We start from the raw sequence: 17,875 nt of genomic DNA, 5'->3' as shown, positions 1-17,875 counted from the left end.
GTTAATAAAAATAAGTAATAGTACTCTAGGTTTGTAAATAAAGATATACTGTAGTGGGACTATGGGTTTATAAATAAAAAGTACTCTGTGTCATCACAAGTCCGCCACTAACATCTCATTCTTTTCCATCCATCAGTAACACCTTGAATCCGTGTACATGTTTTCTGTAACATACAGTATTACTGAAACATGTTGTAACTGGGTTATATTTAGTCACAGATATTCCTCTGTGTCCTACATATGTTCAAATCGTTCACACCCTATATGACCGTGAGTTCACACACACACACAGGGCAGCGTTTCCTGTCATTTCCCTAACAGGCTGCAATATATCCTGTCCAATATGTGGTCAAAGGACACTCTTCTGCTATAACAATCTAGTTTTGAGTAATACATCTATTTGCTTAACATTGCCGTAACATTTCTAAAGACAGGACTATAGTATACGGGGGTATTTTGTTTTGACCACAAAAACAGGGATAAAAGTATGTATTGGTCTCCAACGTGTGGTCACGCTAATGTAATGAATGTTTCTTCACAGATACCACTGATGTCTGTAATAAGCAAGAGTCTCTTCCACTATGTGAGACTCACTGCAAGTGAGATGTTCAAGTGGACAAGAGGACTTGGTCCAGTGCTAGACCAAAATATAAACCTTGACTTCTTGCTACTAAACGCTCTAGTTAAGTTTCCAAGTAGCAATTTGTGCTGCTCCTTTTCTTTACACCTATATTTTTGTTTTAACTTATTTGAAACAAGTGGTCCCCTGAAGCTAATCTGTGACACTCTAACCTACGGGGATCCCCTGGTCCCTGAGATATTTAGAAGTTTCCTTACATTCATTCTTATCCAGGAGAAACAAACATGGCCATTGGGCTCAGCGTCAGTCTGGCAGCAAATTGTAAGATGACATGCAGGCTCTGGTTGTTACCCTGCAGCCACGTTTGTTATTCTTTGCAAGTAGTGGGACAATAAACACATTTACTCTCTCAGCTATTGAGGTGTCCCTGGAGATTTAAGTGCTGCAGTTTAGATCTGGGGGACCCCCTGTTCATATACGGTGAAAAAACAACAACTTTATTTTGGGGACAGTGCTGCTCTAAGACAAATACAAGTTCATACAATTCTTATCTGTACTATACTCTACTCAGTGAACATTTCATCCTGTTTTACAAGCACGGTGCAAAATACGGAAACTCACCTGTCCATTCTTAACTGACAGACAATGCTTAATGCATTTACTATTCCCTCCTCCTTCAACTGATGGCATCCAATGGATGTAGCGATGAAACAGCCAGTTCTACCGATCCCAGCACTGAAATTAAATTTAAAAAAGGACATGCATTTTAAGTGATACTAGTTTTCTAGTATTTGGCAATCTGAGTATCTATCTCTAATACACGACATATCATCTCCACTCCATGGGGCTTATCATCGTAGTGACAAACCACTTCTAAACTGTACTAGATTGGCATGCTTTGCTATTTTGTAATTCTTTATCGCCTGTCAAAACCGCGTGTAAATGACTTATTTAGAAGCGATTTCAGTCTTGCTCTAACAATACAATCGGTTTGTCAAAAAATCGTCCAACTCACATTTTTTGCCCATAACTGCTATTCTCATAGCTCCATTATGCAAACTGCTTCTAAATCAGTACTTGCATTTTTTTAACACCACCTACAAAGTGGCGAGATTGGTATAGCAAGTTACATCTACAGCCTGTAATATGGGTTTGGTTGAGAGAGCAAAACCCATAAATCAGATTGAGTATGGAGTTAGCACCACCTCTGGTCATTCTGCTTCTAAAGCAAGTACAAACCGAGCAGTTTGGCTGTTAAACCGTGCTGTTTGTCACTTTTTGTAGACAGGGTTTAGAAGAAGCGGTTTGCAATACAGAATGGTTTTTTTCCCTCACATTCCTTCTGCTACTCCTAAACATACCAAACAGTGCGGTTTGGCAATGGCAAATTCTGAGCTATTAGAATAAGCCCCAATGGCTCTTATTCTGTCATGTGTGATAAGTGCAGATGACGTGCTATTGCAGGAAATGCCCCATTAAAGTCAATGGGGCTTTACATGCGATAACACGTTGCCTGCGCTTATCACACCTTACAGATTAAGGGCCATAGCCTCCATCTGTTTCTTTCTCTTCCTTTGAGGTTCACGCTGTCCAGATTTTCAACCCTCTCTCTGCACATGGCAGTCATCTACAGACATTGCCTACCTCTTCATCCTCTACCTCCACCTTTCTCTCTGACTTTGAATCCTGGCTTTCCTTCTCTCTCTCCTCTGACACTCCTATCCTTTTACTGGGAGACTTCACCTGTCATACTGGTGAACCCTCAGTTTCCTGGGCATCTGATATTCTCTCTTTAACCTCCTCCTTTGACCTCCACCAGTGGACCAATTCCAGCACTCACAAGAATGGTCACTATTTAGACCTGTTTTTTTTTACTAAAAACTGTTCCCTTTCTGATTTCTCTATCTACATCCTTCCGCTTTCTGACCATCACCTACTATCATTCACCACTCCTCCTTCCCCTCACCCCCCTCCTACCTGTCCTACTCGCTACTCTGGAGACCTTTGCTCCATTGACCTCTCCACTCCGACAGCTACCCTGAACATTAACCTCTCTCCTCTGTTTCCTTCTTCTGAACCTGACAATCTTCTAAACTCTTACAACTCTATCCTCTTCTCCTCTCTTGATCTATATGCATCAATTGCACTAACCTTTGTTTGGCGTGTAACAGCAAGTAACTTTTGGTGCAGTTATATGTTGAAATGAGGAGATATTAATGACACTGGCTGTATTGAGTTTCCTGTCATCAAAACTAATGGAATTGGTGTCATCCTTCACTGCCTATAGATATATAGCACTTGGAACTTTAATAATCTCTCTATCCATACAATCTTGTTGGGGCTTTAATCTCTATATAGAAGAAGCTTTAGACACTAGTATTTGTGCAGCAATTCATATTGTATAATGTTTTTGTAATATGTTAATTTAAAGTGAAGTGGAAGCCCCTTTGATATTAATGTACAGTATGTTCATGTTTTCTGGGCCCTTTTCTCTTTTTCCCTTTTCATTGCTTTATGTTCTGACTATCTGACATTGTCAATTTACTATTATTGAAATGATATCTTTAATCGTTTTGAAAATGAAAAACTCAAAAAGTGAAGGAAACACTCAATACAAAGTCAATATAAAAGGAAGGGGGGGGGCAGCCCAATTATAACATAAGTTGGGAAATCACCTGCAATGCACTACAACAGGACCTCTGCCAGGAACAGCCTTCCTGTCCTCTTCCACATCCAGCATGAGCTGCAAAAGAGGCTGAGCACTGTCTGGGGTCTTGTGATCCGGCCACGAGGTGTACCAGTAATGGTTAACAATGCGCGACTGACCTCCTTGCTGAAGAATGAGAAGATAAGCATCATCACACAAAGATGTTCTGAATCAAGCAGAGTTAATAGCAAATTTAAGGTTAAGAGTAATGCTCAGAAGAGTAACCATTTCACTCGTCTTTGTGTGCTAAAGTATAAAAAGGATTTTGATGGGCAAAGTGTGCGTCAACTTTTGGTTCACTAAGGAAAAAAATGACACTACTGTATGGTGTGGAGGCGGAGTGGGAGTTTGGAGGTTGTTGGTGGCAACCATACAGTATGTATACAAAACCGCAAACCTGCTCCACTTTTGTGCACAGCAAATTTGCCAAAATTGTTCGTTCGACTTTTTCTTGGCGTGAAAGACAAATGCAGGTAGAAGCAAATATTTCCTAGTGCGTTCATAGGTAGGAACATGGACACGTACAAAGAAAAATAAAGTGGGCACCAGGTGTAAGAACATGAAGTATGAAATACCAGCGAATACCACTAAGGAGTTTAGGTGAGAAATAGATTTTTTGGATGCAAGACACTTTCAATTTGTTTAAAAAAATCAAATCTTTATACATAGCCCCATATGCCCAGATCCAGAAAAGGATGCTAAGAAATAGCATGCCGTTACTCTCATTAAAATGAATCGGAGTAAAGGCGTGCTAAAGCTTTGCACCCTTTTGTGGATCTGGGTTATTGTTTTTGTTGCTTAAACCCCCTGCATATTTAGAGGTTTTATGTTTCATTGTTACGATGGTTGATCTACTGTATCAACATGCTTTTCAACTATAATGCCTAACATTTACAGTATATTGCTATCATCAAGCGCCTAAAAAACAGTTGAATCAAACCGCTCTCACTAGGTAAGTCCCGGTAATTTAAATATAGATATAACAGGTGCATGGAGATGTGTGTACCTATAAAACAGAACAGATCCAATAAAGTCATATACAAGTTGCAATATGAGCTCAGAATAGTAGCAGTAATTAGGGTAATTTATAGGTATATAAACAATTTTCCCTTGAAGGCTATAATATATATATTTGAACCGTGTTAGCCGATCTTAATAATCCAAAACGAATAGACAATACCATTCTGTGGCTAACGAATGGTTCTCGTTCTCTCTCTCTCTCTCTCTCTCTCTCTCTCTCTCTCTCTCTCTCTCTCTCTCTCTCTCTCTCTCTCTCTCTCTCTCTCTATGTGTGTGTATATATATATAAAATTGTCTATTTTAAACATTGTTTAAAAAAAATCTATACATCAATTCTTAGTAAATATGGGTGTCATAAAATCCAATGACAAGTGTTCTATGTATTTTGAAAATATATTATTTATGAACATTAAAAACACGTTTGGCTATAGTTCACTCAAATAATATGTTGCTTGTTCCCACTCAATCACCAGTATAAAAAGATAGATGTGTGCTGTATCCAGTACATTTGGAAGGTCTTTTCCTCCTTCACGTTTGAAGACAAGCAGTTTGGGCATTTTCACCTTATTGAGATGATCGTTTACCTTCCATCATTTTAGAAATAGATTTAAAATGCTCCCAGACTTTAGAAAAGACACTAGCATTTGCATTCAAAAAGATATCTACTTTTCTTTTAAGTCTTCAAATTTAAGTCATTCAATTGAAAATTAGATTTTTTTCAGCACTGCATGAAATCCACTGAAGACACCTTCAGCCCTGAATCATAATACCTTTAAAAGTTGAATCTGAATTGAAAGCTATTTTTTCCTGATAGTTAATACCTTCAGCGTAAGAATCCGGATGGTATAGTATTCACATTCCTTTACACTGTTAATGAGGACCTCAACATTTCCATAGATTCCCCTTTTTTCTGGCCAGTAGAGTACACATTTCTGAGGAGAAAAAAAATCAGACTGGGTGAGCCCTCGTACCCAGAAAACAGGCGTACAATCTGGGTATACTGTATGAAACAACATATCCTTTCATATTATTAAGCACATGTATATCCTTATTAAGAACATCTAAAGAAAATGATTTCCCCTGTATTCACGATATTAGTCATCACGTCTTGGGAACAAATGTTTCCTAAAATAGTATAGATACAGCTGGCACTATTCAGTGAAGATGGCGGTCATGTGTATTGAGTGTTATATAGTAGAGATTTTCCTCTAGTCAATAGTAATAAAAAGATACAAGATTAAGAAAGAATAGTAAGAAATAATTAGAAATGCCTATGAGAATATATCACACATACCTTCTTGATTTTGTAGTAGGCTACTGATGTTCAAATTGACCTTAATGTTTAACTTCTTGAATTCTACATGCTGTACATATTTGCACCTAATATCTACTTGTTGTGTGTTTGAACTGAAATTGACACCTCTTTGGACTCTCTTTGATAAGTTGTGAATGACTTGGCACTCCAACCTCTAGTGCTTAATAGGGTCTAGAGAAAGGACTGTATACATTGTGAGCCATAGCTTGCAGACAACAAACAAATCACCTCAATGTATCAATACTATGACTAGAATGATTGAGCAGAGGCACGACACAGTCTTGGTACCGTATGCCCACAGCAAAGTATAAATGTATGTTTCAACACCACCATTAAGTGCTGAGGGTTAAACTTTTTCGTACATAAAGCCAGTTACTCGGCACATGCAGTATGCACAGGCACAGGCACTGTAACTATTACTTTAAAAAGACCAAAGTGCTGTCAATGTCAATGGCCGAAGGATATGAATGCCAATAATTACAACCCAAGCCTAACAGTGTCTACATTTCTAAAATTACGTCTATTTCAAAAAACATTTCTTCCTTGTGGTCTTGGCATCACCATTTTCAATTGTCTTTACTCATTTCAATCAAGAGCACAGACAAATGTACGTCAGAAGCTTCTCCCCATCCTCATTTGTTTCTCATGATCTTAGAATCGTCGCACATAATTCTAAATGCACAAATTATTAAGATAAACTACATTATACAAGTAAATATACTCTTTACTACAGGTACAAGAAGACTGATATTTCTGTAATTGTGTTATTACAGCGGTTTACTCCTATCTGACATGCAGCTGAACAGGTATTCCAACCGTTCTACTATATGTTCATATCCACTTCAAACTGCACTTTTTTAGATACCAACTGAAAAAAACTCTAAACCTTTCGTTTCAACAAAACGTGAGGAACTTGTTCCTTTAAGAATTAACTAATACATCTAACAGATTTGCATTTAAAATGTATAATTAGTTTCTGCAAGGATTCATTTAAGTGTCATCAATGAAAACTTCAATTAAGCTCAAATAACTTTTTCATTGCATTACTGTAAATAAAAGTTACGCAACGCAGATATATTTTAATGGTAATCACCATGTACAAATTAAATGTCAAATTCTAAACGTTAAGCTTACTGTAACTATAATACGACCGACTGACCTGTTACGCTTTCCTGCAGGATGAGTTCTCAAGAGCTTCTGGAAGCTTCTAGAGCTACAGTATAGTCTCAACTCAATGTCTGTCTCTAACACTGGTGACAAACTCCCGTATAAGATCATTGGGGGGGGGGGGAAAGCATTCAAAAGTTACAGCTGCCACCCTTTGTGAAAGCTTTTAACATTGTCACATTATCTGATCCGCGGGCCTCACTCCCCCCTAGGAATCTAAGGGAAATTATAAACATGGGAAAACAAAGAACTAAAAATACACTTGTACCCTGGCCGGCCTTAATGCTCCACTCAGCTTTTTGAACTGCTTTGATTAAAGAACTGTGCCGGTCTCTGTAGGCATCAGTTTCTCTGGTGTGGTTTTCTACTTCTCTGCCAGTTATGAGTTTTTATGCTATTGTGAGTGAACAAGGACATACAGTAAGGAGAGGCAAACACACTACCCAGATTAATTATGTATGTATTATATCTTTATTTATATTGCGCCTACAGCTGTTCTTACGCTTTACATGAAACAATACAATACAGGGAATTATAGTATAAGTGCAACAAACAAGATCAGACCACAGGAAAGGAAAGCCCTGCGCAGAGAGCTTACAATCTAAATGGTATGATGTGAGACTTACAGAGGCAGCATGTGAGGGAATAAGTGCAGTAGATGGCAGTGCATGGCACAATGGTTGGTAGGAGCGACTGTGGGTGTGGCACAATAGTTATAAACAGGCTATTGAAATGCTTAATTTAAGAGGTGAGTTTTTTCAGTTTTGTCTTAAAAGTGGGGAGAGAAGGTGCCTGGCGAATACTGAGTGTGACTGTGAGTGTAAGGGGCAGTGAGGGAAAAAGGTTTAAAGTGAGAGAGAGCTGTAGGGGTGAAAGTGGTGGAAAGCAGACAGTTATGGGTACAGCGCAGAAGACAAGCAGGGGCATAGCGAGAGATCAAAGCTGATATGTAGGGAGGAGCAGATAAGTGGAGAGCCTTAAAGGTAAGGAGGAGAACTTTGTGGGTGATCTGAAACTTGATGGGAAGCCAGGAGAGGGATTTAAGGAGGAGATGGGCAGAGACTGTTTTAAGAGGAAGTGAAATTATTCTAGCACCAGCATTTTTGATAGATTGCAAAGGAGAAAGTTGTGAGGCAGGGAGGCCTGTTACCAGTATGTTACATTAATCCAGGCAGGAGAGGATAAGGGCCTGCATTAGCATTTTACCCATAGTTTGACAGAGGAAAGGGCGGATCTTTGCAATATTACGGAGGAAGAAGTGACAAGTTTTAACTATGGCGTGACTATGAATGGAGAAGGAAAGTGAGGCGTCAAATGACATTCCTAGACAATGTGCTTTGGCGACAGGATGATGGTAGAACCAATTATGGTGATGTAAAAAGGGGATATTGGGCCAGGTTTAGGGGGAAATATGTGGAGCCCAGTTTTAGACATATTAAGTTTAAGCCGCAATTTTTTGGAAGGCAATTTGTTTATGTGAGTGTGATGTGTGTCTTACCTTTTGTGTAGCAGGCCCTCTTGTGTAGTGTTGTGTTGTTATGACAATGTGGTATCACATGCCACGTGATGCTGCGTTGCCATGAACACGTGGCATCATGTGATGTCGTGACATCAGACGCCAAAGAGGAGTGCTGCCCCCATCATACAGGACCAGAAAGGTAAGTCTGCCACTGGGTAGGAGTGGATAGATATAGCTGCGTATCATCTGTATAGAGATGATGCCTACGGTCAAATAGTTGATGAGGTCACCAAGTGACAGTGTGTAGAGAGAGAAAAGGAGAGGTCCCAGAACAGATGAATAGAAGACAAAGACATGTTAGCAACAGAGAGAAAATGTGAGATGGGAGAGGTATGATGATAACCAGAATATTACTTTGTTATGGGTAGCAAGAGAGTTTAGAAAATGAAGGAGAAGAGAGGGATTGACTTTCAAAAGCAGCAGAGAGATTGAGCAGGGATTTTGCTTCATGTAATCATTGACTACTTTAGTGAGAACAGCCTCTGTTGTGTGAGCTGTACGAAATCCAGATTTTAGAGGCTCCAGAAGAGTATAGGAATTAAGAGAAGCACTGGAGCGTGCCACAGGTACTTGCTACATCTATATATTGCCAATATTTATCTGCACTACAGCTTGTTGAATCTTTCCTTTGTTGAGTAGAATACATATTTGATAATTTAGGGTTTATTACTTGTTATGGTCATTGTGCAATGAGTCATGAAGGTGAACCTCAATTAAAAGGAAATGCAGGAGCAATACGTTCAGTCCAGGGATCGAGTGGAATTCAGACATGGTCTTTGCACCAGTTCGTGATTTCCCTAAATTCAACAGACACTAGGTGAAGATGTAGTTACCTTACTCATAAAATACAAATACACAGTAGTGCAGCGCTGCGCAAACTTTTTCAGCTGCGCACCCTTCTTGGGAGCTGCAGCGTTCGCGCCCCCATCCCCCAAAGGCACGGCTTCCAATGACGCTGCGGATCACGTAATGTGACCCCACCGTCTCATATGACACATGTTGCCATGGCAACGCGTCGTCGAAGACCCGGCTGCCAGTAGGTAAGTGAGGTTACAGAGGCCTCACGCCTCCCCTGGCATTAAATTAAATGCCTGGGGGAAGAGCACGGGGCCTCAGTAACAGCCCGCGCCCCCCCCCCCCTGCAAATTCTCCCGACCCCCCAAGGGGGGGCGCGCCCCCCAGTTTGCGCACCGCTGCAGTAGTGTACTAGTCTATTCAAAGTGCATTTTGGACTCAACAGGGGTTGCTCAAAATCATGTGGAACATGTTCCTCTTAGGTAGAATCAAATTAATACTTGGCACTTCTTTTACCCTGCTTGTGTCAATCAGGAATTTAGAGAAAGTATTATTTTTTTTAAACATTTTTTTATTAGAATGCTTAATTTTAAAATAATAATGGCACAGTGGATATCTGTAAATAAAACACATAAGCAGATCATTTCTACAATGTCACAATGTATGCATTATGGACGACCAATAATGTGTACGCATACAGATGATTCCCTGGCTTAAAGATGTATGAAAGTCCCATTTAAAAAAAAAAATGTCTCTAAACAATAAGACAAACCAAGAAACAAATAACCTAATAATGACAGGGACTTCTTGTAGTTATCTAAAAAAAAATAAAAAAAATAGGAATGACAAAAATGTATACATAGAAGTCAGGGTACTCAGAGGAATGTGGAATCTGAATTCGAAAAGACCATATCTCTTCATTCAAAAGAGGCATCATTAATAAGACAATAGATTTTAACCCCTCAATTGAGCACACACATTCCTAGAGGTATAATTGAAAGGTTCTAGAGCAGATTTTTTTAAATCTAAACTGGTGGTGCATTAACATTTCCCATTTTCACTTACATGTATCAATTTGAATTTCCTTATCAATTCACGTCTAAAGATGTTCTATTGACATTACCATGCCTACTGATTTATCAAAGCATTTAGTTGACTAAGGAGTAACAGAGCCACCTGTGAAGAATTAGTTTCCTACCACTAACAAGAAGATTGGGAAAAAAAAGGCAGCGCACTGCCAAAAAACAGGAGGAGGCTCACACATAAAACTGAGATTATTTATTCAATAAATGGATCATGACTGACCCCTGGAGCAGCAGCAAAAACACATCTACGTGTTTCGTGCCATGTGCCCATTATCAGGGTGTAGAGAGAAGGGAGGGGGAAGGGGAAGGAAAAAGGAGGGGAGAAAGGAGGAAGGGGGAAAGAAGGTAGGGAAGGGGGAGGGGGAAAAGGAAGGGGGGAAAAAGGGAGGACAAGAAAGAAGGGAAGAAGGGGGAGGGAGGGAAGATGTATACATGTTGATGAAGGTACACTATTAACTATAATTGCAAATGTGTTTTCCACTAGGTATATTTATACCAGTTTAACCTTAAACAGTGCACAAAATCTAAAGGTGCATTATTAGTGGAAACTCCTAATTATATTTTTTTATTTATATTTTATCTATGAGTATATTTAGTTAAGTGTATTTATCACGGTTTGGCCTGTACACTGCACAATACAGGCACAGAGTGTACTTAAAAGAAGGATAACGTTCCCTATATTCGTATACTCCGAAATCCTCAAGTATATCAGTAGGTTATTGGTCCAGAGATTAAGATACTATCCAAAGGATGAATATTAGCCCCCTGAAATTTCAGACTAATAATCACTCTTAAACCCCAACTACCTACAAGGAGAGGTGTTTAAGGTTAAACTGGTATAAATAAACCTAGTGGAAAACACATTTGGAATTATAGTTATTAGTGTACCTTCATCAACATGTATACATCTTCCCTTCCTCCCCTTCTTTACTACTTTCTTTCCCTCCCTTTCCCCCCCTTCCCATTCCCCCTCCCCCTTTCCCTTCCTTCTTTCCCCCTTCCTCCTTTCTCCCCCCCCCTTTTTCCTTCCCCTTTCCCCTCCCTCCCCCCCCCCTCCCCTTCTCCCCTCTCGTTCTTTCCCCGGTTCTTTTTTTTTATCTTGTTCCTGATAGTATAGACAGTTATGTGTTTTTTAAATTAAATATAATAAAATATTATTTTTTTATGTATGTCTATATAATTCAAGAATGTAAGTATTTCATGTTTAAAGTTACTCAATATTTGAATTTTCAGACCTTGAGGAATTCCTCGTGATCATACTGTTTTTGTTCTGTAGGAATGTATGTGCTCTTTTGATTTTTCTATGGTGGTTATGTTGGAAGGGAATGAAGGATGTTTTATATCATCATGTATCTGCTTAGTTTTAAATCTTGTTTGTTTTTTATTTTTATTGTTCTAAAGTCACCTTTGGTCTAGTAAAGGTTATTTATGTTAATATCTTTTCTGGGGTTGACTAAGTCAGTTTGTTTAGGTATTGTAAGCCGAGTAACTGACGTCACGGCCCGTCTAACAATTGATATTGCAGATGATTGTCTGTTTGTGTGTGGGTGCCGTTCATAAAGCTTCTCTTGTTGAGATCTGGATTAGCCAATCAGAGCACTTGTACATAAGGTTATACACCTTTATTGGTGTTTGTGTAGGACCGTATGGTCTCAATAAAGTTTGTACATATTGATACTCACACACTGCCCTATCAGAGCCCCTGCAAGAAGGAGCTCAAAGCGGATTGGACAATGGGCTGTGACATCACTCATTGGCGCGATCGGCATGTGTATTTATATGCCGGTTGTTTTGTAAGTAATATACACCTTGATAAAGGGCACACGGCACAAAACACGTAGGTGTGTTTTTTGCTGCTGCTCCAGGGGTCAGTCATGATCCATTTATTGAATAAATAATCTCAATTTTATTTGTGAGCCTCCTCCTGTTTTTTGGCAGTGCGCTGCCTTTTTTCCCCAATCTTCCTGTTCACCCTGCTGGGCGGATCAGCACGCCGTGTGAAAACCGCGACAGGATCACACTGAAGGACCTTGGAATCAAACAGTGAGTCATTCCTGTTTCCTTATGCTATTGTGCCAGCTTTATATGGGACAATCTTTTGTACTTTACATGTGTGCCAGTGAGCACTAGGTACTAGTCCCTTAAAATCCCTACAAAGGATGCTGTACCATTAGTACGTTCATTATATAGCGGAATGGTCCTATCAGAGAATCATACATCGGTGGGAGGCAATTCATCTTTGAAGCACCAGTCACCCACATCCTCCTACCACTAACAAAAATGATATATACCCTGAAAGGTATACAGTATATGTCAGTGGATGTTTCCATACCTTTGAATTCCCAAAGAGAAGGGCATCATCAGAATCCATTGGAAATGTCATTTTTAAGATGGTGTCAATGTATTGTGACACTTTACACCAGAAAATCATAATTTTCTAACAATACCAGCAGAAATGTGCTGAATCAAAATTTGTTTACCACATTTTAAAGCATTTGCCTGCAATATACTGTATTTTTCAAATTTGTAAAGTACAGTAAGTGTGGTGAGACATGGGCGAGATAAGACAAATCTTCTAGTGAGAAGGAAGGATTCAACATTCCCTGAGGAATAAAGAGGCTAAGTTGCATCTCCCACACACGCCCCAATTTACAGTACATTTGAAACCCCTTAAAAACCAATGCAATTTAAAGGGCAACTTCTCTGGGATATAATCTAGAAATCTATCTATGAAAAAGGTAGATCATTTTTATGAGTATAACATAGTGAAATACTCAAATACTGTAAACAAAAATATAGAATAGGTTTCAGTCATCTAAATTTAGCATAGGTTGAACTTGATGGACATAGGTCTTTTTTCATCATCTACTGTATAGCGATGTAACTACAGTATGTAACATAGCTGTTATTCTTAATGTAATCTTATGTGTATCATATGGCACTTGTATTTTACCAACAGAGTGCTTTGTACATCACAGCAAGTCTCAGAAATGATCATGCTAGATACTTTGCTTGACTGTATGAACTATACCTCATTTTTTTCTTTCAGCTTTGTAATCATAACAATAACAGGCACATCTTCTTGCCAAACCATCTGCCAGAAATCATTCACGGTGTTAATCATTGGACCTTGCGTGGCAATGAATGACTTTTCTGCGCCACGGTAACCCTACAAGAGTTAACAAGGAGAATAGCAATAATTTATCAAAATACTAGTGAAAGAAAATTATATTAACATATAAATTAGTCTATACATTGGAATATTGTTATACACACATATACATATATGTCTTGATTTGCTGATTGGGCCGAAATTCCCCATTTACATTGGCCGATATAGAATAAGTCCCTTAGTCACGTATTAGGACAAAGTATTATGCTGTTTGAGCTTCTTTTGCATTTGGTCAGTCAGTGGTTCTTTTCCAAAAGAAATTAGGCTAAAGACCAAGCAACTATATCTCCTCATCCTGGATACCTGCCCCCAACTCCCCTTCCTTCCCCTCACTCCCTTTTTCCTCCCTTGAATTCCATGACTTCTCTTTCTCTTTCCCCCTATCATTCACAATTATCATAATTTATGTCCCCCTGGCTAACCCATACAATTTTTCAATGAGTTCGACTGCGTCCTCTCTTCACTATCACCATTTCCCAAACCCCTTGTCATCCTCAAGGGTGACTTTAATCTTCACCTGGACAACCTCACCTCTGCCTCGGCTTTCATCTCCTCCTTTGGACTCTCTCTCACTGATTCACCCCCACCCACATACACGGAGGCACCCTCAACCTTTTCCTCATGGCAAGATGCCACACCAAGTCCCCCTCTAAACTCCTTGTCCCACCTGCCGATCACCTTCTCTTCACATCCTTTGCATCAGCCTTCCTGCTCCTCCTCCCTTCTCACCCTTCGCATTAACCTCAAATCCATTAACCCACCCTCCCTTACCTCCTCCACCTCATCACTCCTCCCTCCACTCACATCATTTTCCTCTCATTGAAATCTGCCCTATCTACCCTCAACTCTGCATTATCTTCCTCCCTCCATTTAATCACACCACTCCACTCTGTGTGTCCCTCCTTCACCAGTACACCTCCACTCTCAAATTGAAAAAACAAATATACACCCTAATCAAATCACTATCACCTCATCCACGCCAACTATTCTCCACCCTAAACAATCTGCTATGACCCACCCCATCTCTCTCGCCTAAGCCACCCTCCCTCTCTCAGCCATGGACCTTGCCTCCTACTTTTCACAAAAAATTAATAACATCCGTGTTTCCATCCCCACTGCTGCCCCCCTCTCCCTCCTTCCACCACCCTACCCACACTTTCCCCTCCTTCTGCCCAATCTCTGATGATGATCTCCTCTCAATCATCAAACGCTCTCATCCCACCACATCCCCGTCTGACCCTATTACACACTCCCGCATCCCTACTCTCCTCCCACTCCTCCTCCCCTATCTCTCCTCCTTCTTTAACCTCTCCCTATCCAGTGGACAATACCCAGACTCCTTCAAAACTGCGGCAATATCCCTCTCCTCAAAAAAACATCTCTCGACCCTGCCCTCCCCTCCAACTATTGCCCTATCTCACTCCTTCCATACTTATCCAAACTCCTCAAACGCATCGTTCACAACAAGCTCTCCACCTTCATCCTCACCCATTCCCCCCTCCCCATTGTCCAGTCTGGCTTCCGTCTCTCACACTCTACTGAAACTGCCCTTCTCACCATCCACAACTTTCTCACCAAAGCTCGCCACTCCAAACTCTCCTCCACTCTCATCCTCTTCGAGCTCTCTTCAGCCTTTGACACCGTCGATCACCTCATTCTCATCTCCACGCTCACCAACCTTGGAATCACTGACACCGCCCTTTCATGGCTCTCATTCTATCTCTCCCACCGCTGCTACTCTTTCACCTTCAACAATTCATCCTCTCTGCCCACCAGCCTCCAAATGGGTGTGCCCCAAGGTTCTGGTCTTAGTCCTCTCCTCTTATCCATCTACACAGCTCCCCTCTGTGATCTCATCTCCTCCCATTGATTTAACATCCATTTTTTTGCAGACGACATCCAAATCTATTTCTCCTTCCCACTATTCTCACCTGAACTTTCCACCCATATCTCTGCCTGCCTTACTGCTATTTCCACATGGATGTACTCCCACTTCCTACAAATGAACCCAGCTAATATTGAAGCAATCTACTTTCCTGCTTCCCCCTCCTTCCCATACTCCCTAATCCCCACCATCTCCTTTCCCCAGTCACTATCTCCCCTCCACTTTTGCTCGCAACCTTGGAGTCACCTTTGATCATTCCCTCCTCTTTGCCCAACACATAGCCTGTCGCTACCACCCATACAACATAAGAAAAATGTGTCCACTCATTTCTCTCTCCTCGGCCAAACTTCTCATCCACTCCCTTATTTTCACCCGTCTCGACTACTGTAACTCCCTTCTCCTCGGTCTCCCCCTCTACTCCTCCATACCCCTCCAACAAATCCAAAATGCTGCTGCCTGTACACACCTCAATCTCCCCTGATCTGCCCGCACCATCCCTCTCCTCTCCCAACTCCACTGGCTACCCATCCAACAATGTTCCCTCTTCAAATTCCTCAGCCTGGTCTACAAATCTCTCCATGGTCTTGCCCCTCCTTTCCTTTCAGCACTCATCTCTCGGTGCACTCCTTACCGTCCTCCTTGCTCCCTGACTGCCACAACCCTCACTCACCCCAGCCCCCTGTGCCGCCTCCCGATTCTGATGATTTGCCTTACTCGCCCAGCCATTGGAACAAGCTCCCTCATCACATCCTATCTGCCCCTTCCCTAACTATCTTCAGAAAGCAACTCAAAACTCATCTCTTTTCCATCACAGCCAATGATCCCCCATTAACCTCCTTTCCACCCTCCCCAACTCCCATGATCTCCTCTACCATCAACCCCTTCCTAAAGCCTCTCCAAAACCCTCCAAAGTTACCCACCTCATACTATACATCCAATTGACACTACTGTCCACACTGTCGGACCCATCCCCATGCCACCGACCAGATTAAATCCAGAGACCTTACTCCAACCCCTGTCTACCAACCAAGCAAGCTCTTAAATGCTCCCAACCCATAGCCCGGTCCATAATGTTCCCTCCCCTGCCCACCAACCAAACAAGTTTAACTAACTAACAATACAGCGCCCTGGATAAGGGCGCTATATACATGTTGTTATAAATAAATAAACTAGACAATCATAGATGGACAATATGCAGAACAAGTGGTAACTTGAAAATTACACTAACAACAAAATAGGCGGTTTGTTTGTGCATGCATTCAAGTTTTATACATTTTGAAGGGTTGGCTTTGACAAACTACCATGTATTTGGTCCAGAATGTGTAAACTCTTTTAGCTCTGCTGAAACGAGAGCACATTTGTCTTCTACAATATGAAAAACGTTAATGCTTACACTTCTCTGGTGTCTGTCTCAAAGTGTACTTGCTAACCATAGATGCTAACAAGCAGTCTGTTTATAATGTTGATAATATACTGTATATACAATGGTTCAATCCTGCCTACAGAGTTTCTTCTTACCTTCTTTGCCACATCTGATTTCCATTATTTTTACATTTGATTATGAATGAGATTATAAAGATATTTCCATCAGATATATATTTTTCCATAATCATGAGGTTAGAAGCATGTTTACAATTTTTTTATGTCCAAAATTGGAGCAGTTTCTAAAATGATGCAGATGGCCCTTTTGCTATGAATGTATTAACACAACTACCTAAAATGAAGGAACAAGTTTGATACCGTAACCAGCTCACCATTATTTTAAATCTACTGGTGTTCCAAGTGTAACCCAATAGTAATAATAATAGCATGTTCTTGTACAGTGCTGCTAGTTTTACGTAGCGCTTTACAGTTTCTTTTTGCAAGCACAGGTGCCTGCCCCGTGGAGCTTACAACCTATGTTTTGGGTGCCTGTTACAAAGGGAGATAAAGTGACTTGCCCAAGGTCACAAGGAGCTGACACCAGGAATTGAACCAGGCTCCCACTGCGTCAAGCTCAGTGCCAGTCAGTGTCTTTATGCATAGGCCACTCCTTCTCAATGAAAGAACACCACCATTGATGGGGTCACACATTACATATTTGCAAGAATAACATTGTGTAGCTTTGATATATGTGAATGGCATGTTTGTAAACAGGAATGCACATGCATTATAATCACATGCTATAGATGAAGGTTATATACCAACTCCACAGAAAAGAGCGCACGTGCTTTGTATGAAACCACGGATTTGCCATATCAGAATTGCTATGTGATCATGCTTTACTGTTATCAAGAAGCTAGAAGTGTCATGGAGACTGAGGTTTCAGATAAAGGTTTCAAAACAACTTAAGGCACTAAGCAAACACAGATACATGCAAACAGCACTCACCTTAATAAAATTAGCATTTATATAGGTGCTCAAAGCATCCTTTGCATTCTTTGGTTTCAGACACACTCTGCTTACTGGATCTAAACAGAAGATTAAAAGCATATTGTGAAATACTGAGTGAATTTTTGTATATTTTAATATTAACCTCAGAGAGCATATACTCTCATTCGCTGGCAATATTCATTTGTTGTAGGCTGGGATACTTTTGAGTGGACCAATATGAAAGGTTTGCCCTTGAAGAAGAGGCTTGTGCACTATAA

At 40.5% G+C, this 17,875-nt stretch overlaps 1 protein-coding gene across 4 annotated transcripts in view; it reads right to left on the bottom strand.

Moving 5' to 3' along the window:
- Positions 1-17,875, bottom strand: part of PTPRR (protein tyrosine phosphatase receptor type R) — a 261,570-nt gene that overhangs the window by 14,366 nt on the left and 229,329 nt on the right. For all 4 annotated transcript variants that reach the window (XM_075600241.1, XM_075600243.1, XM_075600242.1 and 1 more), the window contains 5 exons: positions 17,616-17,695; positions 13,220-13,357; positions 5,129-5,239; positions 3,256-3,413; positions 1,202-1,315 (listed from right to left, as the gene is read on the bottom strand). In XM_075600241.1, the coding sequence (XP_075456356.1) occupies positions 1,202-1,315; positions 3,256-3,413; positions 5,129-5,239; positions 13,220-13,357; positions 17,616-17,695 (601 nt within the window). The remainder of the gene's footprint in view (positions 1-1,201; positions 1,316-3,255; positions 3,414-5,128; positions 5,240-13,219; positions 13,358-17,615; positions 17,696-17,875) is intronic.

This window comes from Ascaphus truei, chromosome 5 (genome assembly GCF_040206685.1).
Source record: "Ascaphus truei isolate aAscTru1 chromosome 5, aAscTru1.hap1, whole genome shotgun sequence".
NCBI classification, from domain to species: domain Eukaryota; kingdom Metazoa; phylum Chordata; class Amphibia; order Anura; family Ascaphidae; genus Ascaphus; species Ascaphus truei.
Note: the sequence above shows the minus strand (reverse complement) of the source record. Positions and strands in the feature narration are given on the sequence as shown.